Source organism: Cryphonectria parasitica (genome assembly GCF_011745365.1).
Source record: "Cryphonectria parasitica EP155 unplaced genomic scaffold M406scaffold_7, whole genome shotgun sequence".
In the NCBI taxonomy this organism is placed as follows: Eukaryota; Fungi; Ascomycota; class Sordariomycetes; order Diaporthales; family Cryphonectriaceae; genus Cryphonectria; species Cryphonectria parasitica.
Genome location: NW_024468915.1, coordinates 400,014 through 422,195, shown reverse-complemented (window position 1 = coordinate 422,195; position 22,182 = coordinate 400,014). Strand labels below are relative to the sequence as shown.

Sequence of the window (22,182 nt, the reverse complement as noted above, 5' to 3'; positions counted from 1 at the left end):
ATTCTGACTATTCCACCGTACCTCGACCTTTTGTTCATATCCAACCAACAACCTCTCCGTCTGGGTTGGCTGCACTGAATAAGGAGAAGAGAAGAAAGAAAGAACAGGTCGGCACAAACTTCCGTCGAGGCGCAGGGGCACACTGATCAAGTTGTTGGTCAATTGATCAGCCAAGTATACTACTACAAAATACACAAGCAACACACGGGGAGGCACAGAAGTCGATCGATATCTGTGCTCAGTGCCCGCCAATCCACGCACGTCGAGCATCCACATCGATTACCACCTCCCTGGCCTCGCAGGTCAAGCCACAGCCAGACCAGGAGGGCCCGAAAAACAAGACAAAAAGCAGAGCAAGATAGAGAGAAGGAAAGAGAAGGAAGGAAAGAAAAAGAAAGAAAAAAGGGAAAAGGAGGAGTCAAAGTCAGAGCCAGTCAGCCAGAAGAGGATTGAGGATTATCCAGATGCCACCACACCTGCTGCATCCGCCTCGCAGAACCCCCCTCAGATCAGTCAATTCCGCTGCAGACTTCTTTCCTCTTTTGGACGCCGTTATTCCCCTCTCGACATTTTCTTTCTCGTGACATCGAATGCGACCGCTGCGATCTTCTCTCTTACACACCACACAACACACAAACAACCCCCGTGCCCGCGCGCCTGCCTTTCCGTATCGCTCACTTTTTGGGGGGAAAGATTGCGGGTGGAGGTCCTTGTCGATACGTACCGATGTGTACTGAACCCTAATTCACAATTACAGGCTACGAGGGTCATTATCTCCAATTGCGATCCGTCGTCGCCGCCGTCCTTGTCGTCGTCGTCGTGGCCTTCTGCACCCTACTCTAGTCGACTTCGCTCTTGTCTGCTTCGGACCATTCTGTTTCTGCCTCTCTGTCTTTCTCACTTTGTCACAGACAAGATTACTCAGGGGTCCTGTTCAAGCCCTCGAGAGCAACAATACCCTTTCGTTTCTTTTTTTCTCTTCTTCTTTTCATTCATTGGCCGTCTTCTCACCTCGAGGCCTTCGACCTCCTCTTCACAATTGACCACCCCGCGTCCGCGGAACACGGAGGTCTTGACGACTTGCAACAAAGCAGATCCGGGCACTGCCCACTCCACTCGGCTCTTGTCTGTGCGCCGATCCACTGCAGCGGCCCTTGGCCCCCTTCGAAGCGTCACGTTGGTGGAACATCTTGACAAACCATCACGAGCAGGAGCAGATCGGTCCTCTTTTTGTCGCCCTGACAAGGCCTGCGGTGATCAGCCGCATCCTGTTTTCGTTCTCTCTCCTCTACCCTGACTCACTCCTTCTCGGTCGAACGGGTCGCACAGGTTTCCGGTCACATCGACGTCTTGATCCTTCGCCACTCAGCCTCCTTATACCACACTCGCTTCGAGAGAGAGTGTGTGTGTGTGTGTGAGTCCAGGTGTGCGTGTGTCAGTGTGAGTAGATCGTCTGGCAGGCTTCCACGCCTTGTTCTGGAAGCCCCTCTAACGAGATTAATTCCTGCAGCGCCTGGCCCCACGGGTCCTTGCGCTGTGCCGAGAAAGGTATTGTTCCGAACCTGTCACACTAGCTTTTCTGCACCATCGGACATGATCTCACAAGACGCCTTGCCTTTCCCATCATGATGCCCCGGAATTCATTCACTCTGAGGATATTCTAGAGCCTGATTGAGGACGCCCGCGCTGCCCCCAACCCGCGCGGCCTGGCTTGACCTGGGCTGGGCTCTTCTCTGCTCTGTGCCGTGTACCTTCTCAAGGTTTCTCGGCGCCGCCCCGCCCTGTCGGCGTCGTCCAGCGACTTTGACTGGGTCGGGCCTTTGACACATACGAGATACCAAAGAAGAAATTCCACTCCTCCCCTCCCCCTCCTTCCGCCCCTTGTTCCCTCCCCTATGATTGTCCCGAGTGCCTCAAGTGCTGAGTGTCATCTCAGCCTCTTTTTTTTGTTCCCTCATCAGCCCTCCTCCTTCGTGTTGCCAACCCCCTGAATCCCACGTTCCTCGAGATACAGTATCTCCATCCCACACACACGCTTGCTGCACATGTTCCCACAGGCCGTCCATCCTGTCTGACCGGCTTGCCCGTTTTCCCCCAAGTGGCCGCCCCCAGCTGCTCGTCCTCCCGCACATCATCCTGGTCGCACGCGTGAGTCCCACCGTCGTGGGTCACCTCTCGACTCATCCGTCGTCGCTTGTCAACCACACATACATATGCCCCCTGTTCGCCTCGAGCCCCCCCTGTTCAACCCTATCCGGGCCAAGAAGTGTTTTCCTGCCCTTCGTTTCCCTCCCTCTCTCTCCCCACCGTGCCCCTTTCGAGGCGGTCTGCTATCAAACCTGTCTGTCGTTACCTCCTAAGAGAGCCACCAATGGCCACTTTAATAATATTGCCCTTCTTCACTTTGATACCCTGAATTTTTGGGTTGTGGTTATTTTATAGTGGTTTTTCTTTTGGTTCTTGTTTTTAGTGGTTATTGTTTCAATTCACATTTTTGTTTCTGGTTGTCATCACTGACGACCAGTTCTCCCGCCACATCCCTTCCACCACCCCTCCCTCCTGTCGAAAGTCTTTCGGTACCGCCAACGACGTGGGCAGGCTAAAGGCGTAGCGATATCGTCGTCTTGTCGCGCATTTGGGGCCGGCAGTCGTGCTGACGACGATGAACAATGCAGGCCATCAACAACAAAGGAGTCAAGGAGGCGACCTCTCCCGCTTCTCCGACTCTGAGAACGAGTTTGACGACTTTCGGGAGCGAGACCGAAACCAAGCGCAGCCAATCCCCAAGTCCCCCTCCGACATCCTAACCAGCTTCTCCCGAGGCTTCGCCAAGCTAAAACGCCAGCCATCGCAGCTCGCCCTGAAACACAACAGAGAGGTTTCTACGCCGACCCCGGACCCGACCACCTCCCCCGCCGCTGTGGTCCCGAATAGATCCCCCTCGGCCCCAACGCACCAGCATGCCCGCAGCCTAAGCTTTCAGACCAGCCTCTCGAAGCCGCTCCCAGAGCCTCCGCCACCCAGCCCCGGCATCCCTGTCGCCGCAAATCCTCCAGATCCATCTGGTATCTCTCAACAGCAGCAGCAGCAGCAGCAGCAGCAACACCACCACCACCACCATCAGCAGCAGGCCAGCATCTCCACCATCCTTGATCCAAACTCGTACAGCGACGTGCCCAGCGAATCTGAGACAGAGGCCAGCGCCAGCATCATGGACCCGAAACAGTCACAAAACTATGGGCTGGGGACGGCCAACAGCAGCCAGATCAGCCTGTCTGTCACGCGGCCCGACGGAGGCGACGATGCGCAGAACGATAACCTAACACCCAAGAGCGCCGGCCCCACCTCCGCAGGCCCATCGCCATCGGGCGCCCAGTCGAGGACGCCAGCCATGGGGGGCGCTGCAGGCCCCGGGCCGTCGCCGGCATCAGGCCTGCTGTGTAACGTGCACAGGACCACAGGCAGGGAGCCCCACCCATTGGTCGGCGCGACCACAACCATCGTGGGCGACAAGCTTTACGTCTTTGGTGGCAGGATATTATCGCGCAGCCGACCTACCCCGCTGACCTCGGACCTTTACGAACTGGACCTGATCAGGCGACATTGGACGAAACTGCAGGCCACGGGCGATATCCCACCGCCAAGATACTTCCACTCCATGTGCGCGCTGGGCGACACCAAGATGGTCTGCTACGGCGGCATGTCTCCTGCGCAGAATTCCGCTGGTGCGGTGGATGGTCAGGGCGACGTCACCGTGATGTCTGACATCTACATCTTCGATGCGCCGACGAGGAAATGGACTTATATCCCGACCTCGGATGCGCCGCAGGGTCGTTATGCGCACTGTGCCTGCATCCTGCCGTCCTCGGCTACCTTCTCGTCGCACAAGGCCCCATTGTCGGCCTTGCAACACAATCCGGCTACCGGCGCCAACGAGGGCCGTATAGGCATCAACATCGATGGCACAGGTGGCGCAGAGATGATCGTAGTAGGAGGTCAGGACGGCGCCAACCACTACATTGAACAGATCAGCGTCTTCAACCTTCGGTCGCTGAAATGGACATCGACACAACCCCTGGGCAAGTCCTGCGGTGCATATAGGAGTGTAGTCGCACCGCTGCCTCCGCTTGTGACTGCCAAGATCGGCAAGGCAAACGCGAATGGAACAGCACAGCGCCTAGAGGGAGGCATCAGCCAGGAGGCCAGGGAGCCTGGGTCCTCCATGCTGATCTATTCCAACTACAACTTTCTTGACGTGAAGCTGGAGCTGCAGATCCGGTCGAGCGACGGGGTGTTGAACGAGAAGCCCATGTCCAACACCTACTCGCCTCCCGGTCTCAGGTTCCCCAACGGCGGCGTCATCGACACGTATTTTGTCGTCAGCGGTACCTACCTGACTTCATCGAAACAAGAATACGCCCTCTGGGCGCTGGATCTGCGCACCCTGCAGTGGATGAGGATCGACGCCGGCGGCAGCGTCTTTAGAGACGGCAGCTGGAACCGCGGCGTCCTGTGGAGTCGACGCAATACCTTTGTCATCCTGGGCCACCGGAGACGCAGCTTGGTGGACGACTACAACCACCGCCGCATCAACTTCACTAATGTCTGTATGGTCGAGCTGGAGGCGTTCGGGTTCTACGACAACCCGCGCAAGGTCAGCCCCATGTCCGGGTTCATCTCCGCAAGCAGCCCCTACAATGGTCCCGGTCTCAGCCTGGCTCGCAAGGCCGGCGCAACAGCTGGCGGGCGCTTCCATTCTCGAGCAAGCGAGGAGCTCGGCGAGAAAGCGCTGAACATGCGCGAGCTGGCAGATATGGATATCCTCTGCATCGGTGGCGAGAGGATACCCATCAACTCGAGGATCATAGGACGAAGGTGGGGGCCGTACTTTGTCCAGCTGCTGCGTGAGGGTACAGCTATGCAGGACGGCAGCGATGCCATGACGTTGAGGTCGCTGGGTGGGGCTGGGCCGGGCGGCGTGAGGAGCTCCATGCTGACCATCACGCCCGCCACGAGGACTGGGACCAGGGATAGCGACATGTCAACGGCGACCACACTGGCTGGCTCGGGCGGCGGCGGAAGCTTCACAACCCCAGGGACTGCCACGTCTGGGCCCTCAAGCCAGGAACAGACGAATCCCAATGCCGCACCCACGCCGCGTAGCCTCGCGCCGAACTCGCGGCCCCGATGTCTTTACCTCCCACACACATACCTCACGGTCCAGGCACTCCTTCACTACCTCTACACCAGCAGCCTCCCTGCTCCGAGCTCACCGCTATGCACACCTCAAATTCTCTGCTCGTTGCTGCAGATCGCCCGGCCATACCGGATCGATGGCCTGCTAGAAGCCATCGTTGAGAGACTTCATACGCTTTTCGAGAACCGCAACGCAGCCGCCATCTTCAATGCCACCGCTATGGCGGCAGGAGGCGGTCGCGGCATAGACGGCACGCTGAACCCCAACTACTTCATGCTGGGCGGTCTCGACGGCACGACCGGCGAGCCATCGCTCAGGCCGCAGAATGGCACCTCGACGACCGACGAGCTGTATGCCAACGGTGGCAACAACAGGAATACGGCTATGCTGCGCATCAACACGGCCGTGCCTGGTCAGACAAGCAGGCCACCGAGCGATGAGATGTCGGCAACAACGAGCGTCAGCGGTAGCGAGTGGAGTACCAGCGAACTGGGTGACTCAGAGAGAGGCGTCCGGCGCGAAGTCTGGAGTGGCGAGTTCAGCAGCGTCATCGGGCTGCAGAAGCGGGGACTCAGAGGCCTGATGGAGGGGCGCAAGCTGCGAGAGCGCACCGGCACCGCGACAGGTGCTCCTCCAAACTCCAGAGTGGGGCTGGGCATTGCGGGTGGTGCAAGCTGAGCAATATTTTGGGAAGGTGATGACGCATTTCTCCCATCCGGGCCAGCGGGGGGAAGGGCCCTGTTACCGAAGGTCGCCTTCTTCGGATCCGTCGCAGATGAAACCGAACAGGAGGAGACCGGGGAGAAGAAGAGAAAACGGACGGTGCAGACGCGGCCCGGGACAGGGAAACCCCTTTCCCACCTGCTGAGATGGACGTTGAAGAAGGACGAAACGTGTGTAATAAGCAATCCGGGTCAGGTCGTTCGCTAGAAGGATATCCATTTTAGACGGCCCGGCGCACGCGCGAGAAAGGGCACACCAGCCGACTTGTGTAAAGCGATCTGCCCCGCCATCGACAGGGTCAGTCGGGGTCTTTGGGCAATTTTTCTGTACGACTGATTGGAGGATGATTAGATGTTGTACCTCAGCTATGGCAGGATCATTCATGTGTATACCAGAGCATTGCACATCTGGCGTTGGCTACTTTACACGAGGCGCCTTTAGTGGCAGACGAAGACTCGAATCTTTTATCGTGGGTGCTCCAAAGAAACGAGATGCTACAATTACATGTAAATAGGATCAATGCTTAACATGCCTCGGTTTCTTCTACAGGATATTGTTGTGCTGTTACTGAAGCAGGCCAACCTTGGGACACTGATTCTCCCTGACCACCAAGTGCTATAACTGATACTGGCTAGAACGATATGAGAAAAGTTATTCGTTGACTTCTATTCATTGTTTCGTTTGATTCATTACCACGAATGCTGCACGCGTCTTCCAAAACAAACAGCCACTCTGCATCTTCACTCCACTCGAATTCCATTCAGGTGCCATATTGCTCACTTCTTAACTGCCTCTTGCCACCCGAAACCGAAGGGACCTCTCCTTGAGTGATCACTGCTGGCCGTGGCGTTGTCGACACTAAGAATCAGGATTCGTCCTCACTTGCTGCTTTCCATCGGCTGGCCATCACTTCCAGCGGTGTGCGGCCCCTCTCTCGTCACTCATCCTCAATTCCCAGCTCCTGGTTTAGCTTCTGTAGTAACAGCCAGTAACAAGGACGGTTTTCCTCCTCGTCTTTCTCTCGGGGCTGCGCGTCTGCCTGGTGTCGCTCCCATCCTTGTCCGGACTCTGGAGCGCGCTGGTGCTCCTGCTTGTGCTTCTGCTCCGGTGCCTGCCAGCCTTGTGGTTAGTCTTCACTTCAGATGATCAGAATGGAAAGTAATTTTGCCGAGACAATTGGTTTATCTCTCCTCTCTCTCTCTCTCTCTCTCTCTCTCTCTCTCTCTCTCTCTCTCTCTCTGTGTGTGTGTGTGTGTGTGTGTATCTCACCTTCAAGATCTTCAAGTTATCGTTCGATGGTGAGGAACATGGCGAGGTCTCTGTTTTTGCGAGATGCCTACGGAGAAAGAGGCGCTGCGGCCTGAGTTTGTGCCGGCGGCGCGGGCGGCACGGACGACCTGACGATGTGCCTGTGAGCTTAAGGACATGGCGCAAGGAAGGGATGCTTCGGCCAAGGTATAGCTGGGTGTCGGGCGAAAGCTGGCGGGACGCGTTGGCACGGGTTGTGTGATACAGGCGGAGGGGCAATTGGCGACGTTGTTGCTTCGTTGGGGAGGAAGGAGACATGGTTCTTTTGCTCTTGCTTTTTTTTTCTTTGGAGGGGGATTGCTCGAGGTTGAGGGTGCTTGATCTTGGGATCAGGGTGGTTTTCTTTGGTGGTTTTTCTCTCTCTCTCTCTCTCTTCTTTTGCTTCTGGGACTGACAGATTCTGGAAGCAAGACGTGTGTGTAGCTTTCAGTGTTGTGATTTCCAGGCCAAAGTATGCGAAAGTATGAAAGTAGGGCGTGTGTTGATAGGAAAGGAGCGTTTCCCTTGTGAGTACTTATGGCCGCAGGTAATGCGTTGTTGGAGTGTGTACTGTCTGAGTTTCAACCAGAAATCTGTGGAAGCATCAGCATTTCTAGGCCCAGATCCGCGATGCAACAAGAATGGCATCACACACAATCACGTGAATCTGTTTGTTTACTTATTATGCAGGTGTTTTCTTAGGACGCAGCATGTCCAGGTGGCGGGCATAGAAGATCCCAAACGAGCAGGCACATACGATGCAGTTGAAACCCAATAGCTTTGTCCAAACCCCTATTCCCTGGGGATGAAAGAGGCTGTAAAGGAGAGAAACAAGTGTAATGATCGAGTTGCCTCAGCGTACATTTCAACGCCTCCAAAACCTCTCCCCCCGTTCAGATGGCAACACTCGATGTCGTTTCCCTGACTGATCTTACCCAAGCCCATGTAAGCTCCTGGTCATCGCTCTCATCAGATCAGGAAGAGCAAACCATCAATATGAAAGTCCTCATTTGTGCTGTACTAAGCGTTCTATCTTGTTGCCTGTCCCCTTTTGCTTTCCCAGTACGCGTCATTCCGTTCGATCGTCTCCAAACCTCTGCCACCATTCTGTCTTGTTGGCATAATTACCTGTTACAGAAAATGATGGTAATTAAAGATGTTCTTTATGCCTTTGTGAGGTAAGAATTTATCCTCTCTACACACTACAGCTGTATATACAGAAGCAAGATCCTTGGTAGGCTAAGCAGCATTTTGCCACTTCTGACAAACTCGTCTTTGGATGTCTGAATTTCTGTTTCTGATCCCAAACGTCTTACTTGATCAAGCGCAATCCCAAAGGTCATCATTGCGTTTAGCATCTCTCTCTCTCTCTGTCTCTCTCTCTTTGCTCTCCTTTTCCAAAAAGGGGAATCCACACTTACTCGAACAAGACTCGAACCTGATACATCCACACGAGCAGTCAAGTTAGTATCATTTACTTAAGTGACTAGATCAAAGACAGCAAGCTGAGAATTTTGATATACAGACATTGTTTCTTCAACGCTAAAGCATGACAGTCATTCTTCTGAGCCCACTACGTAGTAGGTCAAGGTTTAGAGAAGATTATTGAGGGCTGAGAGAAAGAGCAAAAAAACCCCTTCCCCCCCTCTAACATTGTATACTGTAGCATAGAAGGCACACTCTGCAGCTGAAAGATATAGATACTATGGCAACAAGTACAAGTTTCAGTGACGTGATAACCAGGTCTTAAATTCTCAAAGACTCGCCAATATTGAACAATAGGAGACAAGCAAAATAACTACCTAAGTTTTCTTGTGAAGACCGTCAGGAGAGGGGTTAACAAGACAAAGGCCATGTGAAGTTGAATTTGGTACCAAGCAAACTAATTATAGGGATCACTCGGTTCCTGCAACCGCCTTCTAGTTCTGCTGGGTGCACTGTAATGCTGACGGTAGCGCTAATAGCGTGTAGATACAGAGCTAAACCCCGCCGAAGCCATGTTGTTTGAGTGAGACGCTTCTTAAAATCGAGTCTCGATATGACCGTTGTCTCTGCTCTTGGTTCACAGTTCCCGCTGCGTCGACTCATCACAGATGACTTCAACACCCTGCTTCTCTTTCTTCACCAACAAGCTATTCTCGTGACAATCTGGTCCCATGTCCCTGGCGGGAGAAGGAGGACCATGGCGGACCTGATCAGAGAGACCGCTCCTCAACAACAGCCGCAATCACTACGGCGCAGGTGAGCCTAACACCGATGAGTTGCCCACGGACGTAGATGCAGGCTCGTCCAAAAGCTTGCTCGACCTTGAGATACAAGATGGGGTTCAGCAGGCAGATGCCGTCAACCTTGTGCAGACCAGATCTGCGCTCATTCTGGCGTGCTGGTTGACTTCGACGGTATGTTCCTCTTGTACGATTTCTCGAGAGAAAGAGAGGAGAGCAAGGCAGCTTACCTTTTTTCTCTCTAAGCCGTGGGTATTATTCTCGCTGGGGCAGGCCTGACGCTCGTTCTTCTCCCATCTGTGTCGCGGGCTCGGGTGAGAGCAGGTGGTCATCACCAACCATCCTCTGCATGCTTCTTTCTGGCTGTGTCCTGACTGCCGCGCCCGTCTTCTTCGAGGGGTACCACGCCCCAAGGCCATTTGTCCCATTCCAGATCTTGCTCTCGCTCAACTTCATGGGCTCTTTAGTCCTCTCAGCGACACTCTGTTTCGACTAGTTCTGTTGGGATGGCTGCTACACCTCCTACCTCCAAGCTGTTCACTAACTGCGTTAGTCTCAGGCCGGTTACTTGGCAAACATCTACACCATCGGGCTATCCTTCTGAGGCATCGTGATGAGATGGTTGATTAGCAAGACTGACCATTCTCGAACTGCAGCTGAGCTTTCTTGTCAGTGACCCTGTGAGGGAGGCCACTATGCAGGCCTATGCCATTGCACAACGCCGCATGATCCTAACCGGTCTCGTTGTCCTCTTCCTTGTCATGCCCTTGGTCGTCATCGGGAGGGATGTGAGAGTGTGGCAGTTCAGGCAGGTCAAGGATCACGTACTATGAGCACAATCAACAACTCGCCTTCCCTTCAAATATTGTACAAGCCAGTCTAGACGTTTCTGAGATTAAGGCCCACTCGACGCAAGACCCTCTTATTCACTGATCATGTATCCCATTCCGCTATACGCGTACTTATCGCTTAACTCGATATTGCATTCTCAAGTTTACCATTGCAGCCTCGGCCTGACTCGGTCCGCAATTTCCTTCCTCTTCAGCCTGCATCAAGCTTTTGGACTCGTGGTCGAAATTTCTCGCACCCCTTGTGCTCATGATTGAGTGTGGGTCCCACCATGCAAGCACAACCACCAGCATCCCAATGCAGCAGTGCTGACACACAAAAATCCGAGGTCGGGGACGTTGACGATGTCACTCGAGACGGAAGTTCGGAGGGATGGGGTCCAGAGGACAGGGATGGTGCCTGACAAAGGTGGGGGTGATGGCAAACAATCTGATGATCTGATAAGATTATGCGTTTTTGATCGAGCACATCATGGCTTGGCGCGTCCAGGGCCTGCATTGCTCTTACCCTATGGGAACGCAGTAGCCTGCACAAATGCCCACCTCATCCACCCTCCTGCCTAACGACATCGGGCAGCCAGTATGCGAGTTAAAACGGTAGTGGCAGCTGAAAGGGAAAAGGCAGCTCGCGTCCGTTGCTGTTCCGTCCGTCCAAGGTCCTCCCAAAACTACCACACCTGAATCAACGGCCCTGTCCAGGACCACCACCATCAACATGAAAACCTTGGATCCGGGGTGGGAACAGTGTGGCCCCATCCCACGAAAGTGGCGCAGGCAGGGTCATCTGCTGAGGCCCTGACCTCGGTCGAAGGCTCGGTTTTGCTGTTACTGCTGTTGTCGCCGCTGCGGCTGCTGTCGTGGCTTTCGCAGTAGTGCTAATTAGAAGTGGATCCTGGAAGTCCTCTGTCATTTTTTTTTTTCTCTTTCTTGCTGGGATGTTCTCTTTTGAGGCTATTCGAGCAGACCCCGACAGGAGAGTGGGGGGGGGGGGGGTCGTTGCTTTCACGAGGTTGAAGAGAGTGGCCATGATGGTGGCTCTTCTCGTTCCCTCTTCGAGAACGATTGATCATCATCAATCATCAGCATTATTCTGTCGAACGTCTATAGACGACAACAAACCGAAGACCAAGGCAATCCTGCGCCAAACAAACTTAAGACAGACTCGATAGTGAGGACGGCTCGCCATCAGCACCAGCTCGCTCAGCTGGCTCAGCTCTACCGAAAGCTCCAAGAAGCTTTCGCGCCTCTTCCTTCTCCCCCGATGGACGCACCGGCCCCCAGCTCAATCGTTGAGCAAAACCAGCCCACCAGGGGCACCACACGGCTCTCGATACTTCACGGGCCCGTCGACCCTCCTCTCGTCGACCTCACCCTTGGCGAGCTACTCGAGGTGCAATGCCAGGCCAACGGAGAGGCAGAGTGTATCAGCATTCCCTGGACGGGTGCCCGTTGGTCCTACGATGACCTCCGGCGACAGTCCAGCCTCATCGCCCGCGCTCTCCTCGCTGAGGGCATCCAGCATGGCGACAGGGTGGCCATCATGGCTGGAAACTGCGAGCAATACGCGGCCATCTTCTTTGCCGTGGTGAGAATCGGTGCCATCCTTGTGATCCTCAACAACACATACACACCGTCCGAGGCCATGTACGGAATCGAGTTTACGGCGTGCAAATTTCTCTTCACGACCAAGAAGATCGGCCGGTTGAACAACGAGCCCTTACTGGCGCAGCTGGCCGCCAAGGACGATGCGCCCAAAGTAGTAATCCTACGCGGCGACAGCGAGGGCTACAGGACATACGAGGAAATGCTGCTCAAGGGGACCAGAGAGAATCCACAAAAGATGTACAAGCACGAGACAAAAGTGTCCCCGTATGATGTGTGCAACCTGCAGTTCACAAGCGGCACGACCGGCCACCCCAAGGCTGCAATGCTCACACATCACAATATCGTCAACAACTCCCGCTTCATCGGCGACCGGATGCGCCTGACGACTGCAGATGTGCTGTGCTGCCCTCCTCCGCTCTTCCACTGCTTTGGCCTTGTGCTGGGCCTGCTGGCGGCCATCACCCACGGCGCCAAGATTGTCTACCCGGCCGAGGTGTTTGACGGCCCCGCGACAATCCGCGCTGTCCAGGAGGAGCAGTGCACGGCGCTGCATGGCGTGCCAGCCATGTTCGATACTCTCCTGTCGCTACCAGAGGCGGCTTCCCTTGAGGCGTCCAAGCTCAAGCTGCGGACAGGCATCATCGCGGGCGCGCCGGTGCCGCGGTACCTGATGGAGCAGCTGGTGGCGAAGCTAGGCATGACCGAGTTCACGTCGAGCTACGGGCTAACGGAGGCGAGTCCGACGTGCTTCAACGCCTTCACCGACGACCCGATCCACACGAGGCTGAGCACGGTGGGCACACTGATGCCGCACGCACATGCCAAGATTGTAGACCGCGACGGAAACGTACTTCCCATCGGCGAGAGGGGCGAGCTGTGGATGGGAGGCTATCAGCTGCAGGCCGGGTACTGGAACAACAGCGAGAAGACGGCGGAGGTGATGACACGGGACGAGAATGGGATCCTGTGGCTGCACACGGGCGACGAGGCCGTCTTTAATGAGCAGGGATACTGCAGCATCACAGGGCGGTTTAAGGACATTATCATCCGAGGTGAGTCGCGAACCCGCTTACCCCCTCTGCACTTGCGTTTATGTGTGTGAGATCTTATTTACTAAAAACTTCCTTCTCTCTAAACAGGCGGAGAGAACATCTACCCCCTCGAAATCGAAGAACGCCTCGTGGGCCATCCTTCCATCAGCCTCGCCGTCGTAGTGGGTCTCAAGGACGAGCATTACGGCGAGGTAGTCGCCGCATTCCTGGACGGCAAAAAGGAGGCTGGGTCGCACCTCTCCAAGACGGAGGTCCGGGACTGGGTCACTAAGAGACTGGGCAGGCACAAGGCCCCCGCTCATGTATTCTGGATGGGTGAGGGCGGCGTCCCGGCCACGGTACCACTGACAGGCAGCGGCAAGGTGCGCAAGTTTGAGCTGGCCAAGGTTGGGGAGGAGCTCTTGAAGAAGCAGGCAGGAACGGCGTCCAAGTTGTAGATGTGAAGAGGATTCTGAAGACAGCTGGTTTCTCTTTTTTGCATTACAAGAACTAGACTGTATGGATATATATTATTAAACTAATGTACATACATATACATACATATATCCTCGAGTCCTTCTATAGATCATGGGCGTCCAGAGAAGGACTGCAGAAATATAAATCACGAGAAATCCATTCAGAGTAGCATCACGTCCATCTCATGGACAGAGTTGCATGGGCAGGAGGAGTCAAGACAATGAATACAGAAAGACAGGCAGACGGGCAGGCAGGCGGGCAGGCAGGCGGGCAAGCAGTGGCTGCATGGATGAATGGATGGATCAACGGGGGTCAGGACGCAAAGAAATAAATGAGGAGGTGGGCAAAAAAAAAAAAAAAAAAAAACCCCCCCAAGCGCAAGCCCCCCGAAAGCAAGTCGAGAAAATTCTATCTGATCCGACACGGATTGCGAGATCGGCAGCCAAGACTGGTGAAATTTTTATCAGATCCGCAGGGTGGAGGGGAAAGAGGGTCCGACTAAAGTTATCAGATCCGTCCCTCGCGCAGTCACTTCCCTGTTTCTGCACCCCCCCCCCCTCCTTCTCTCCCTCCTTGCATGACCGAGCTGGATCCACGTCGTAATGACGACAGTTTTTTTTCTTCTTCTTTCTTTTCCCTCCCCACACTTTATACAGACAGAAGGAAGACCCGCTACAAGAGGCTTGACAGGATGGAGCAGGTCGGTCTTGGTCCTTGGAGAAAGGCTTGGAGAAAGGAGGGAGGGATAGTCCCTTTTTCTTTCCTTCCTCCGTGTTTTTTCTTTTCTTTTCTTAATGATGCTCTCGGCTTCTCGGCCTGATCGGACGGGGACGAAAAGAATGAGACCACCATGAGAAAGACCCTCTTCTACCCGCTCGTGTATACTATAGTAGCATACTATGTGCTATGGTACGTAGTAGTAGACGAGAGGGGGGTGGGGGAAGGCAAGGGCATGCATGCATGGGTAGTGGGATGGATGGATGGATGGATGGATGGATCATGATGGAGGGGGGGAGCAAGGAAGGAAGAGGGAAACATTATTCACTAAACGGGGGCCAACCAGGTAAGTTGATCCAAATTAGTGAGGAAGCAATGGAAGGGAAAGAAAAAGAAGAGAAAAAAGAAAGAAATGCCGACAAGTCGTCAAATAAAACTCATTGTACGCCTACAGGACCGTCAGTCTCCTTCTCGACACGGCCATACGTGAGAGACATTCAAGACAAGCCAACAAGACATGTCGCACGTCGTCGCGCTTGCAGACTGGCCCTCGTCGGAGCCAATCCTGCGGCTACCACACCCGTACCAGACTCCATACTATGCAGTCGCTGCTCCCTCGTCGTCATCGAGCAGTCCGACGGCATCAGCTTCCACCGCGCTGTACCAGCTGACGACAGCACCGTCGACGACAACCAAGACACCCCCTGAGCCCCTGCACAACGACAGCCTCTACTTCAGCGAGCCGACAGGCCTCAAGTCCAGTGAGCGCCCTGCCGAGTCCAACAACACAGCATGGGCGCGCGCCCGTCGATCACCAGCCGTCAGGGTCGAGTGGACCGCTGACCAAGCCCCTTCGCTTGCGCAGGCATGGCTCGTCGTCTACGCGCTCTTCACCATCCGGCACGAGGACGAGTTCATCCGCCTCTCCCTCTCCGGCACGGGTAAGGAGACGCTGTCAAGCCAGCTGCGGGCCTGCATGCTCGCCGTCCTCCACCCATCCTTCTCCAGTTCTTCTTCTCTCGACAATACCAACGGCCACGACACGGCAGCAATAACATCAACAACAGCAGCAAACCCTCCGCAACAACAGCAACAACAACAACAACAAGAAGAAGAAGAAGAAGAAGAAGAGCTCGTCCTCCTGCGCGCCTCCTTCTGGCAGGGCGCCGGCTCACCCTTTGGCGCACGCTCCGTCTGGGTGCCGACGGACGGACCCGGCACGACCTATGCTTCCCAGGGCGTGCCCGCGCTCGACTACATGCTAACCAACAACCCAGGCGTGTCGCTGGTCTGGCACCCACGGCGCGCGCCCAAGCCTCGGCCCGGGAGCACCCTGTACAGCCGCTGGATCCCGCACCTCAAGGAGAACTTCAGCATGGTGGCGCTGGACCACACGGACGAGGCGCACGTGGGGCTGTTCCACACATGGCTCAACGACCCGCGCGTGAGCCAAGGCTGGGACCAGGCGGGCACGCTGGAGGGGCACCGCGAGTACCTGCGGCGGATCCACGACGACCCGCACCAGTTTGCGGTGCTGGCGGCCTTTGACGGCGTCTTCTTTGCCTACTTTGAGATCTACTGGGCACGCGAGGACAAGCTGGGCGCCTACTACCGGGGCGAGGACTTTGACCGCGGCCGCCACTCGCTGGTGGGCGATGTCCGGTACCGCGGCGCCCACCGCGTCGGCGCCTGGTGGAGCAGCCTGATCCACTACCTGTTCCTGGACGACCCGCGCACCATGCAGGTCGTCGGCGAGCCCAAGTTCACCAACACCACCGTGCTGGCCTACGACCTCGTGCACGGCTTCGGCGTCGACAAGTTTGTGGACCTGCCCAGCAAGAGGAGCACCCTGATGAGGTGCTCCAGGGAGAGGTTCTTTCAGATCTGTCCGCTGGCAGAGGACGAGAGGGGGCGCAAGAGGGTTGTGGCTGGCACACAGGTTGGCTTGGTGCCGAAGCTGTAGTAGAGAGAAGAGAAAGATACAATGGCATTGTTTCTGCCGCGTATGTATATGTGTGTATGTATGTATGTATGTATATAGAAAGATATCTTTGCCGGAGGGGCAAAAAGGAAAGAGAAAAAGAAAAAGACAACTGATACATTGGGTCCATAATCAATCAATTTTAGAGTTCAAAACCTATGTTCTACTCTCAACAAATCTATACCAAGTTTGACGCCCTTTTATGCAGAAAATATATTGTAGATACTCATCGAGTCCATTTCCTTTTTTTTCCCAGGCCCTTTCTTCCTATTCCGCTGCTGGAATCTTCTTCCTCTTCTTCAACCATCTAGAACACCCCCTCTGGGCGTTCCAGTAGGTTCACCCAATTTCATGTAATTCCAACAAACTAAATGATTGTTCTTTGTCAGCCATCTCTAAGAAAAGAAGAAGAAGAAAAAACTCACTATCAAATCCGAGGTCATTCCCAAAGAATGCCTTCATGACATCCTCGCCAGACGCCACGCCCTGGGCAGGACTGTACGACATGGCCTTCTTGCCCACGGCCAGCCCGATCATGGGCGGGATCTCGTCCAGCTCCTGGAACTTGGGCGGTGGCTCGGCCCCGCCCCCTCGCTCCTTGTTCATCCTGTACAGGATACACTCGTGGATGTTGTGCGCCGCGAAGAAGCCCATGTGCATGGCGGCTCCGCACCGCTTGATGCCCGACCAGCGGATGGCGTCGCCCACGGCAAAGTGGCAGTCGGCATTCGGCAGGCCTGTGGCTGCGAACATGAGGTTCGGTCTGACTTTGATCAACCCTTTGTCGTCACCTTTATCGTTATCATCATCATCACCACCACCACCACCACCCACCAGCACTTCCTGTGGCAGAAACGCAGTCGACGGGATGCTCCTCGAGATGGCCATAATCACCACATTCGCATCCATCGTCTCCCCGTCCGTAAACACAATCTCCTTCACCGTCCTACCGCCGCCGCCGCTACCTCCTCCTTCTCCTTCTCCTCCTTCCTTCTTCTTCTCCTTCTCCCTCGTCTCCGCGACCCTCTTGCCCAGGAGCACCTCCACGCCAGCCTCCCTCACCAGCTCCAGCGCCCGCGCCTTGCACTCGTCCGGCAGCGGCTCCGAGCTCAGCAGCCGGTCGTGGCTGTGCACGAGCGTGACTTTGACTTCAGGCCGCACCAGCTTCAGCTCAGCCGCCATCTCGATGCCCACCGCCCCGCCGCCCACGACCACCACGCCCTCGTCGCCTGCGCCACCGCTGCCGCCCACCGCGTCGATGTGTGACCGGGCCTCGACGAGGTACTGCTTCCGCAGCAGCGACTGGGGCACCACGGGCCAGGCCCGCCGCAGGCCCGTGGCCACGGCGAGGTAGTCGTAGCTGAGGGCGCGGGCCTGCTGGGTCTCGGCGTCGAGGACGGTGGCGGTCTTGGTGGCTGGGTGGACGCTTTGGACGGTGCCGCGCAGCACGCTGATCTTGGGGCTGCTCTGGAGGGCGGTGATGTCGGTGTACTTGACCCAGGCTTTGGAGGCGTAGGCTTCATCTGCTAGGGCCAAGGGCGAACCGATGAGATGGTCTAGGGTTGGGGGAGAATGTTAGTTGGAGGAATATAAAGAATATATAATCTTACCAGACAGAAAAATGATCAAGACAAGGACAAGAAGTTGAACCCAGTTCTGCACTCATGGAAAAAAAGAAAAAGATAAAAGATGAAAGACGTACAGTAACCATCTCGTTCATCAACAATCGTCACTTCAAGAGGGATCTTGCCCTCATGGCCGGGAACGACTCCACCGCCTGTCCTCGCCGCCCGCCCTTCTGCCAGATCGACCAGACTCAGCGCTGTCGAAAGGCCTCCGTAAGAGCCGCCCAGGATCAAAACCCGGAACGGTGTTGCCGACTCGAATGAGGCATCAAAATGGGAACCCATGGTAGTGTCACGAGAAAAGAGTAGTCTTAAATATGTATATACAAGTAGATTTAGACGTGCAGAGAACGAATTGTGGTATCGTTGTGCTATGATATTATATATATACAAAAAAAAATCATACCATGAAGAGGTGACTCTTCGTTTTATGCATATACGGATTGTTACGGCCAAGACCCTTTGTGTGGAGATTTGTCGAAGAAGAACATTTGCACTCGTCGAAAGACTCCACGGCTAACACGACGATCATCCTTGCAGGTCCTAGCTATCTTGGCTATCAAGAGCCTGCTTTGCAGCCCACGCTTACGAATTATCGGATCGATCTGATTAGATGCATCTGATAGCCACCAACGGGTCCCTGCATTTCCTGCCATGTATGCTCAGGCATTCATTACCTAAACTTGGTGCTATATTATATAATATAAATTACGGCTGTATTGACCCGTTGTGCATAAGAGTACCTCAGCCTCGGTCTGGATGGGCGTGATTTCATACTCTAATGGTTTGACATACAAGCCGCAATCATTCCAGTACAGAAATGGCCCCCACCTGCAAGGCGCAGCAGCCCTTTGGTTATTTACTTACTGTATGTACAGACGTAGCCAAGGGGCTGATCCTGCCAAAGTTAGGGGGGGGGGGGGTGTTAAACTTTGCATGAACATCCGCTCCGTCTTGTCTCTATTCAGTATTTAGACTACGTATTAATTAACAATTAGCTAACATACTTTGGCTCGTTGTTTGTACGTCTTTAGTAAGCTCGCTGGACCAAACCTTCAAAGAAAGACTTAAACAATTTCATCACCAACTCATCTTCAGCGTGGACACAACGAATTGATTCTTTCGCAGTGACAGCCTTTGTCAGCTGAAGGATTCATTCCTTAGAAGCCGTATGGCTTACAACTTCATGCTCCGGCACAACTCTGCCACAGCTGCACTCTCTCGAAACTGCTCACCGAACAGAATTGTGCCGTGCACTGCCGAGTGCAATTGACCCAACATGTCTCTGTCTCTCTCACACACAAGCGAGATGTGTCAGCATCAGCTCTGGAGACTAAACTTCAGGCACATGTTATGTAGGCAGCTGTGCCCCCCCTTGAGGGACGTTTTTTCAAACCCAACATTGCAGGGGTGGACAGATCTTGAAACCTCTCAATACCGACCAAATTACTGGATTCGGAATGACAGCGGCCCCTGGAGGTCCAATTTATAGGTGCGGGCTACGCGTGGCGGATCCCACCGCCAACCTTCGATCCAACAGCACCTGAGAATCATGAGGCGTGTCTGGACATTGCCGTGAGAGGATTCGAAGGATGCCTGGAGAGTGTGGAACACAAAGTACGCGCAGGGCAATATAAAGTAATGAACATGGCATACCAGAATATGCTTTATAGAATCTTAACATTTGTAGACTTGCAATATGATAATCTGAGTAGCGAAGCACGATACCTTCTTTTTTGTTTCTGCTTCTCTCTCCTTCAGTAATAAAGCAATTGATCATCTTCATTTCGAATATTTTGTTCTCTCATCACTTACTCCTATTCTTTCTGCCTCTCTTGCTTCCAGTATGATTCGGCCGGCCGCCGCCTTGGCCCTCGCCTCCTTGACAGCCAGAGCCCTAAGCAGTACAGACGAAGTGGCGTTAGTAACAAGGCCAGCCTCGAGCCGCGAACTCAGGATCGATACACGGGGTGACTCTGTGCGTTTAAATAAAAGAGCAGAGTCTGAGACTCTGAATTTGAGCGTGTCATTGGAAAATAAAGTCATATTTGATGGGTGAGTGGTGGCCCTCGCGTAGCGTTCATTAATTATGTACATCATTACGTGGCACAAGCTTTCTTTTCCTCCTGTCATGACGCTTAACATGGCCGTTTTCTTTTTCTAATTATGAGTAGTAATTCCAATCTCTTCGGCATTGTACCAGCTGGTGAGGTCGGATTACCTCCAGTGACCGTAGTCTGCTCCAAATGCTGCGCATCCGGGAACATTACGGCTTCCATCCCTGACGTCGAAGGCATCGACGATGTCTTTCGCATTGACATGAAGGGGCTGTCAGCCTATATCGAGCTCGACGTCACAGCCAAAGGGGCCTCTACCTTTTCAATACCATTCTTTACCGCGCCGACGGACTTGCTGAGTGCAGTCATCGAAGGCTTCGACGTGGGGTTGACCTTCGAGATTGATCTCGTGCTCAGCCTTGCCGGAGCGATTGACGTCCAGGGAGGGTTCGCAGTTCAATTCCCAGAAGATGCATTTTTCGAAGCCAGTCTCCTTGACGGCGTGTTGGGTAACACCTCATTGTAAGAAGTCTCGCCGTTCTCATGCCAGGCACAAAAAAAAAAAATACTCATCATGACTGACCAAACCATCCCCCCCTCCTTTTCTACAGCGACGGCATCAAAACCCAGTCCTTGCCTTTCTCAGCCAGCCTGAACGGCACCCAAAAATTCCAAGCCGACCTTCGCATGAAAGCGTTTGCAGGCCTCAACGCGACAACAGACGTTCTGGGTGTCAGCGCCGGCGTTGGCGCCTACGCAAACCTCGTGGAGTTCATTGCGGACCTGGCCACCACGCCGCAATGCCAGCTGCAGGCCTCCGAGTCCGCCAATATGAACCTGGGCGTGTTTGGTGGTGCCGATGTCGAAGTGGACGGCATTGCGTTTGGCGCGGTGCCCACGGCTTCGACCACGCTGTTCTCCGCTGACATTGGCACACAGTGCCTGGTGGCCACGGGCGTCCCTCTCGCCTCTTCCAGGGCGACGGCAGCGGTGCTCCCAACGTCTTCGTGCGAGGCAGCAATGACGCCGGCGCCCTCGTCTTCTGCTCCCACTACTGCCTTGGGCTCGACAACAGTCGTGACGCTGACCAAGTGCGCGTCGGCCATCATCAACTGTCCCACGGATCTGATCTCTACATACGAGATCACATCGACCGTCTGCCCGTCCGCGTCCGCCGCCGCCGCCGCCGCCACTACAGCTGGGTTCTGTTTCGCGGCCGCGGCAAATGCGACCAGCCTCGTCTCCATGTCCAGTTTCGTCTCGACGGCGACCCAGGCCAGCGAAGCAGCGCCTTTGACCTCGTCTGGGTTGATCACAGCAACAGTAGCCTCCTCCTTCAGGACCACAAATGCCCCGCAGCCGACCGGTGCGGCCGCCAACAGCAGCCTGTCCAGTAATAGTACTTTGGCTTCTGTGCGGCCCACGGGCAACGGGATGATGAGCGTTCCCACAACGGCGTCTGCACCGTCGCCTCCCACGCCGACTTCGAGCAGCCTCACTTCGTCCAGTCCGGTGATCACGGCTGGGGCTGGACATGCCGCTCTGCAGCAGAGATGGAGCCTTTGTACCATTGCGCTTGCTACCGTTGCAGTGATCTTTATATGTGGACTATAGTCCCACCATGGAGATCTTCTTGGGGAGAGTGAAGGTCATCTTGTTGCTATGTTTGTTGCTGCCAGAAAAGGGGGGGGGGGGAGAGATTATCTGCTAGTAGATCTGTCGTTTCTTCGTTTTCCTTTTTCGTTTTCCTTTTTTCTTCTTTTCCTTCCAAAGTATCATGATACCCTAAAAAGTCCAAGTCCATGCTCTACAACTCACTGTTGGCAAGGAAGAAAAGACAAAGACAAAGACAAAGAGAGAGAGAGAGAAAGAGAGATAGAACGGTGATAAGTTTAAATAAGGGGTTTTCAAGCATTATTGTCGGAGAAAAGATAGAGTACCAGAAATGTATGCTTAAATATAAGCGAATATCAATATCAATGAATTCTACGTCGGAAGCATACCCTCATACTTGGCAAAAAGTGTCATTTCGTACAAAAGTCTTTGTTTCTTCACCGTGTTCTGTAATTTGCCCCAGACTTTCTGAACTGCACAGTTCTGCGAAAGGGTTATGAAACACTGCATGCTCAGTTTCTTGCCTCTTTCTCACGTAACACGTTGATAATATTAGTGACTCATGAGACAGAATGTGACAGTCGGTCTATTCTCTTACACGCAAGGGCTGCGGGCGATGGGAATCCCTAGCTGCATGTATGTAGACTGTCATTTATTTTCTGCATTGCTATATGACGGTGGCAAACCTTAAAGTTGCCAAGTTTGCCGCGCTATGCTATGCTATGCTATGCTATGCTATGCTATGCTATGCTATGCTATTACACCAATCAAAAGTAATAAGCCGTCAAGTGTTTT

At 54.3% G+C, this 22,182-nt stretch overlaps 7 protein-coding genes across 7 annotated transcripts; 3 read left to right on the top strand and 4 right to left on the bottom strand.

The window, feature by feature from the left end:
- Positions 1-3,427: 3,427 nt before the first annotated feature.
- On the top strand, positions 3,428-5,809 carry M406DRAFT_226691 (galactose oxidase; the record flags this gene model as incomplete). Its single annotated transcript, XM_040915745.1, has 1 exon — positions 3,428-5,809. A coding segment is annotated over one exon (2,382 nt), but the record flags the coding sequence as incomplete, so codon positions are not given.
- Positions 5,810-5,814: 5 nt separating this feature from the next.
- Positions 5,815-6,490, bottom strand: M406DRAFT_357358 (uncharacterized protein). The gene has a single exon (XM_040923658.1). The coding sequence runs from the start codon at positions 6,302-6,304 to the stop codon at positions 5,939-5,941; it is 366 nt and encodes a 121-aa protein (XP_040773153.1). The 5' UTR covers positions 6,305-6,490; the 3' UTR covers positions 5,815-5,938.
- A 367-nt stretch (positions 6,491-6,857) lies between these two features.
- Positions 6,858-7,486, bottom strand: M406DRAFT_72195 (uncharacterized protein; the record flags this gene model as incomplete). The annotated part of the gene is made up of 2 exons (XM_040925529.1): positions 6,858-7,031; positions 7,190-7,486. 2 exons carry the CDS (start codon positions 7,484-7,486, stop codon positions 6,858-6,860), a joined length of 471 nt encoding a protein of 156 aa, XP_040773152.1.
- Positions 7,487-9,402: 1,916 nt separating this feature from the next.
- M406DRAFT_332560 (uncharacterized protein) lies at positions 9,403-10,041 on the bottom strand (the record flags this gene model as incomplete). Its single annotated transcript, XM_040920757.1, has 5 exons — positions 9,403-9,598; positions 9,663-9,673; positions 9,772-9,915; positions 9,959-9,976; positions 10,018-10,041. The coding sequence occupies 5 exons, from the start codon at positions 10,039-10,041 to the stop codon at positions 9,403-9,405; spliced, it is 393 nt and encodes a 130-aa protein (XP_040773151.1).
- Positions 10,042-11,541: 1,500 nt separating this feature from the next.
- M406DRAFT_293808 (acetyl-CoA synthetase-like protein) lies at positions 11,542-13,374 on the top strand (the record flags this gene model as incomplete). The annotated part of the gene is made up of 2 exons (XM_040919100.1): positions 11,542-12,937; positions 13,025-13,374. 2 exons carry the CDS (start codon positions 11,542-11,544, stop codon positions 13,372-13,374), a joined length of 1,746 nt encoding a protein of 581 aa, XP_040773150.1.
- Positions 13,375-14,627: 1,253 nt separating this feature from the next.
- M406DRAFT_45589 (uncharacterized protein) lies at positions 14,628-16,073 on the top strand (the record flags this gene model as incomplete). The annotated part of the gene is made up of 3 exons (XM_040924281.1): positions 14,628-14,742; positions 14,788-15,117; positions 15,220-16,073. The coding sequence occupies 3 exons, from the start codon at positions 14,628-14,630 to the stop codon at positions 16,071-16,073; spliced, it is 1,299 nt and encodes a 432-aa protein (XP_040773149.1).
- A 136-nt stretch (positions 16,074-16,209) lies between these two features.
- M406DRAFT_293806 (putative pyridine nucleotide-disulfide oxidoreductase) lies at positions 16,210-18,001 on the bottom strand (the record flags this gene model as incomplete). The annotated part of the gene is made up of 4 exons (XM_040919099.1): positions 16,210-16,458; positions 16,517-16,882; positions 16,922-17,647; positions 17,794-18,001. The coding sequence occupies 4 exons, from the start codon at positions 17,999-18,001 to the stop codon at positions 16,391-16,393; spliced, it is 1,368 nt and encodes a 455-aa protein (XP_040773148.1). The 3' UTR covers positions 16,210-16,390.
- Between the last annotated feature and the right edge of the window lie 4,181 nt (positions 18,002-22,182).

Coding starts and splice junctions, on each gene's coding strand:
- M406DRAFT_357358 (XM_040923658.1), bottom strand. CDS start 6,304: ATGAATGATCCTGCCATAGCTGAGGTACAACATCTAATCATCCTCCAA.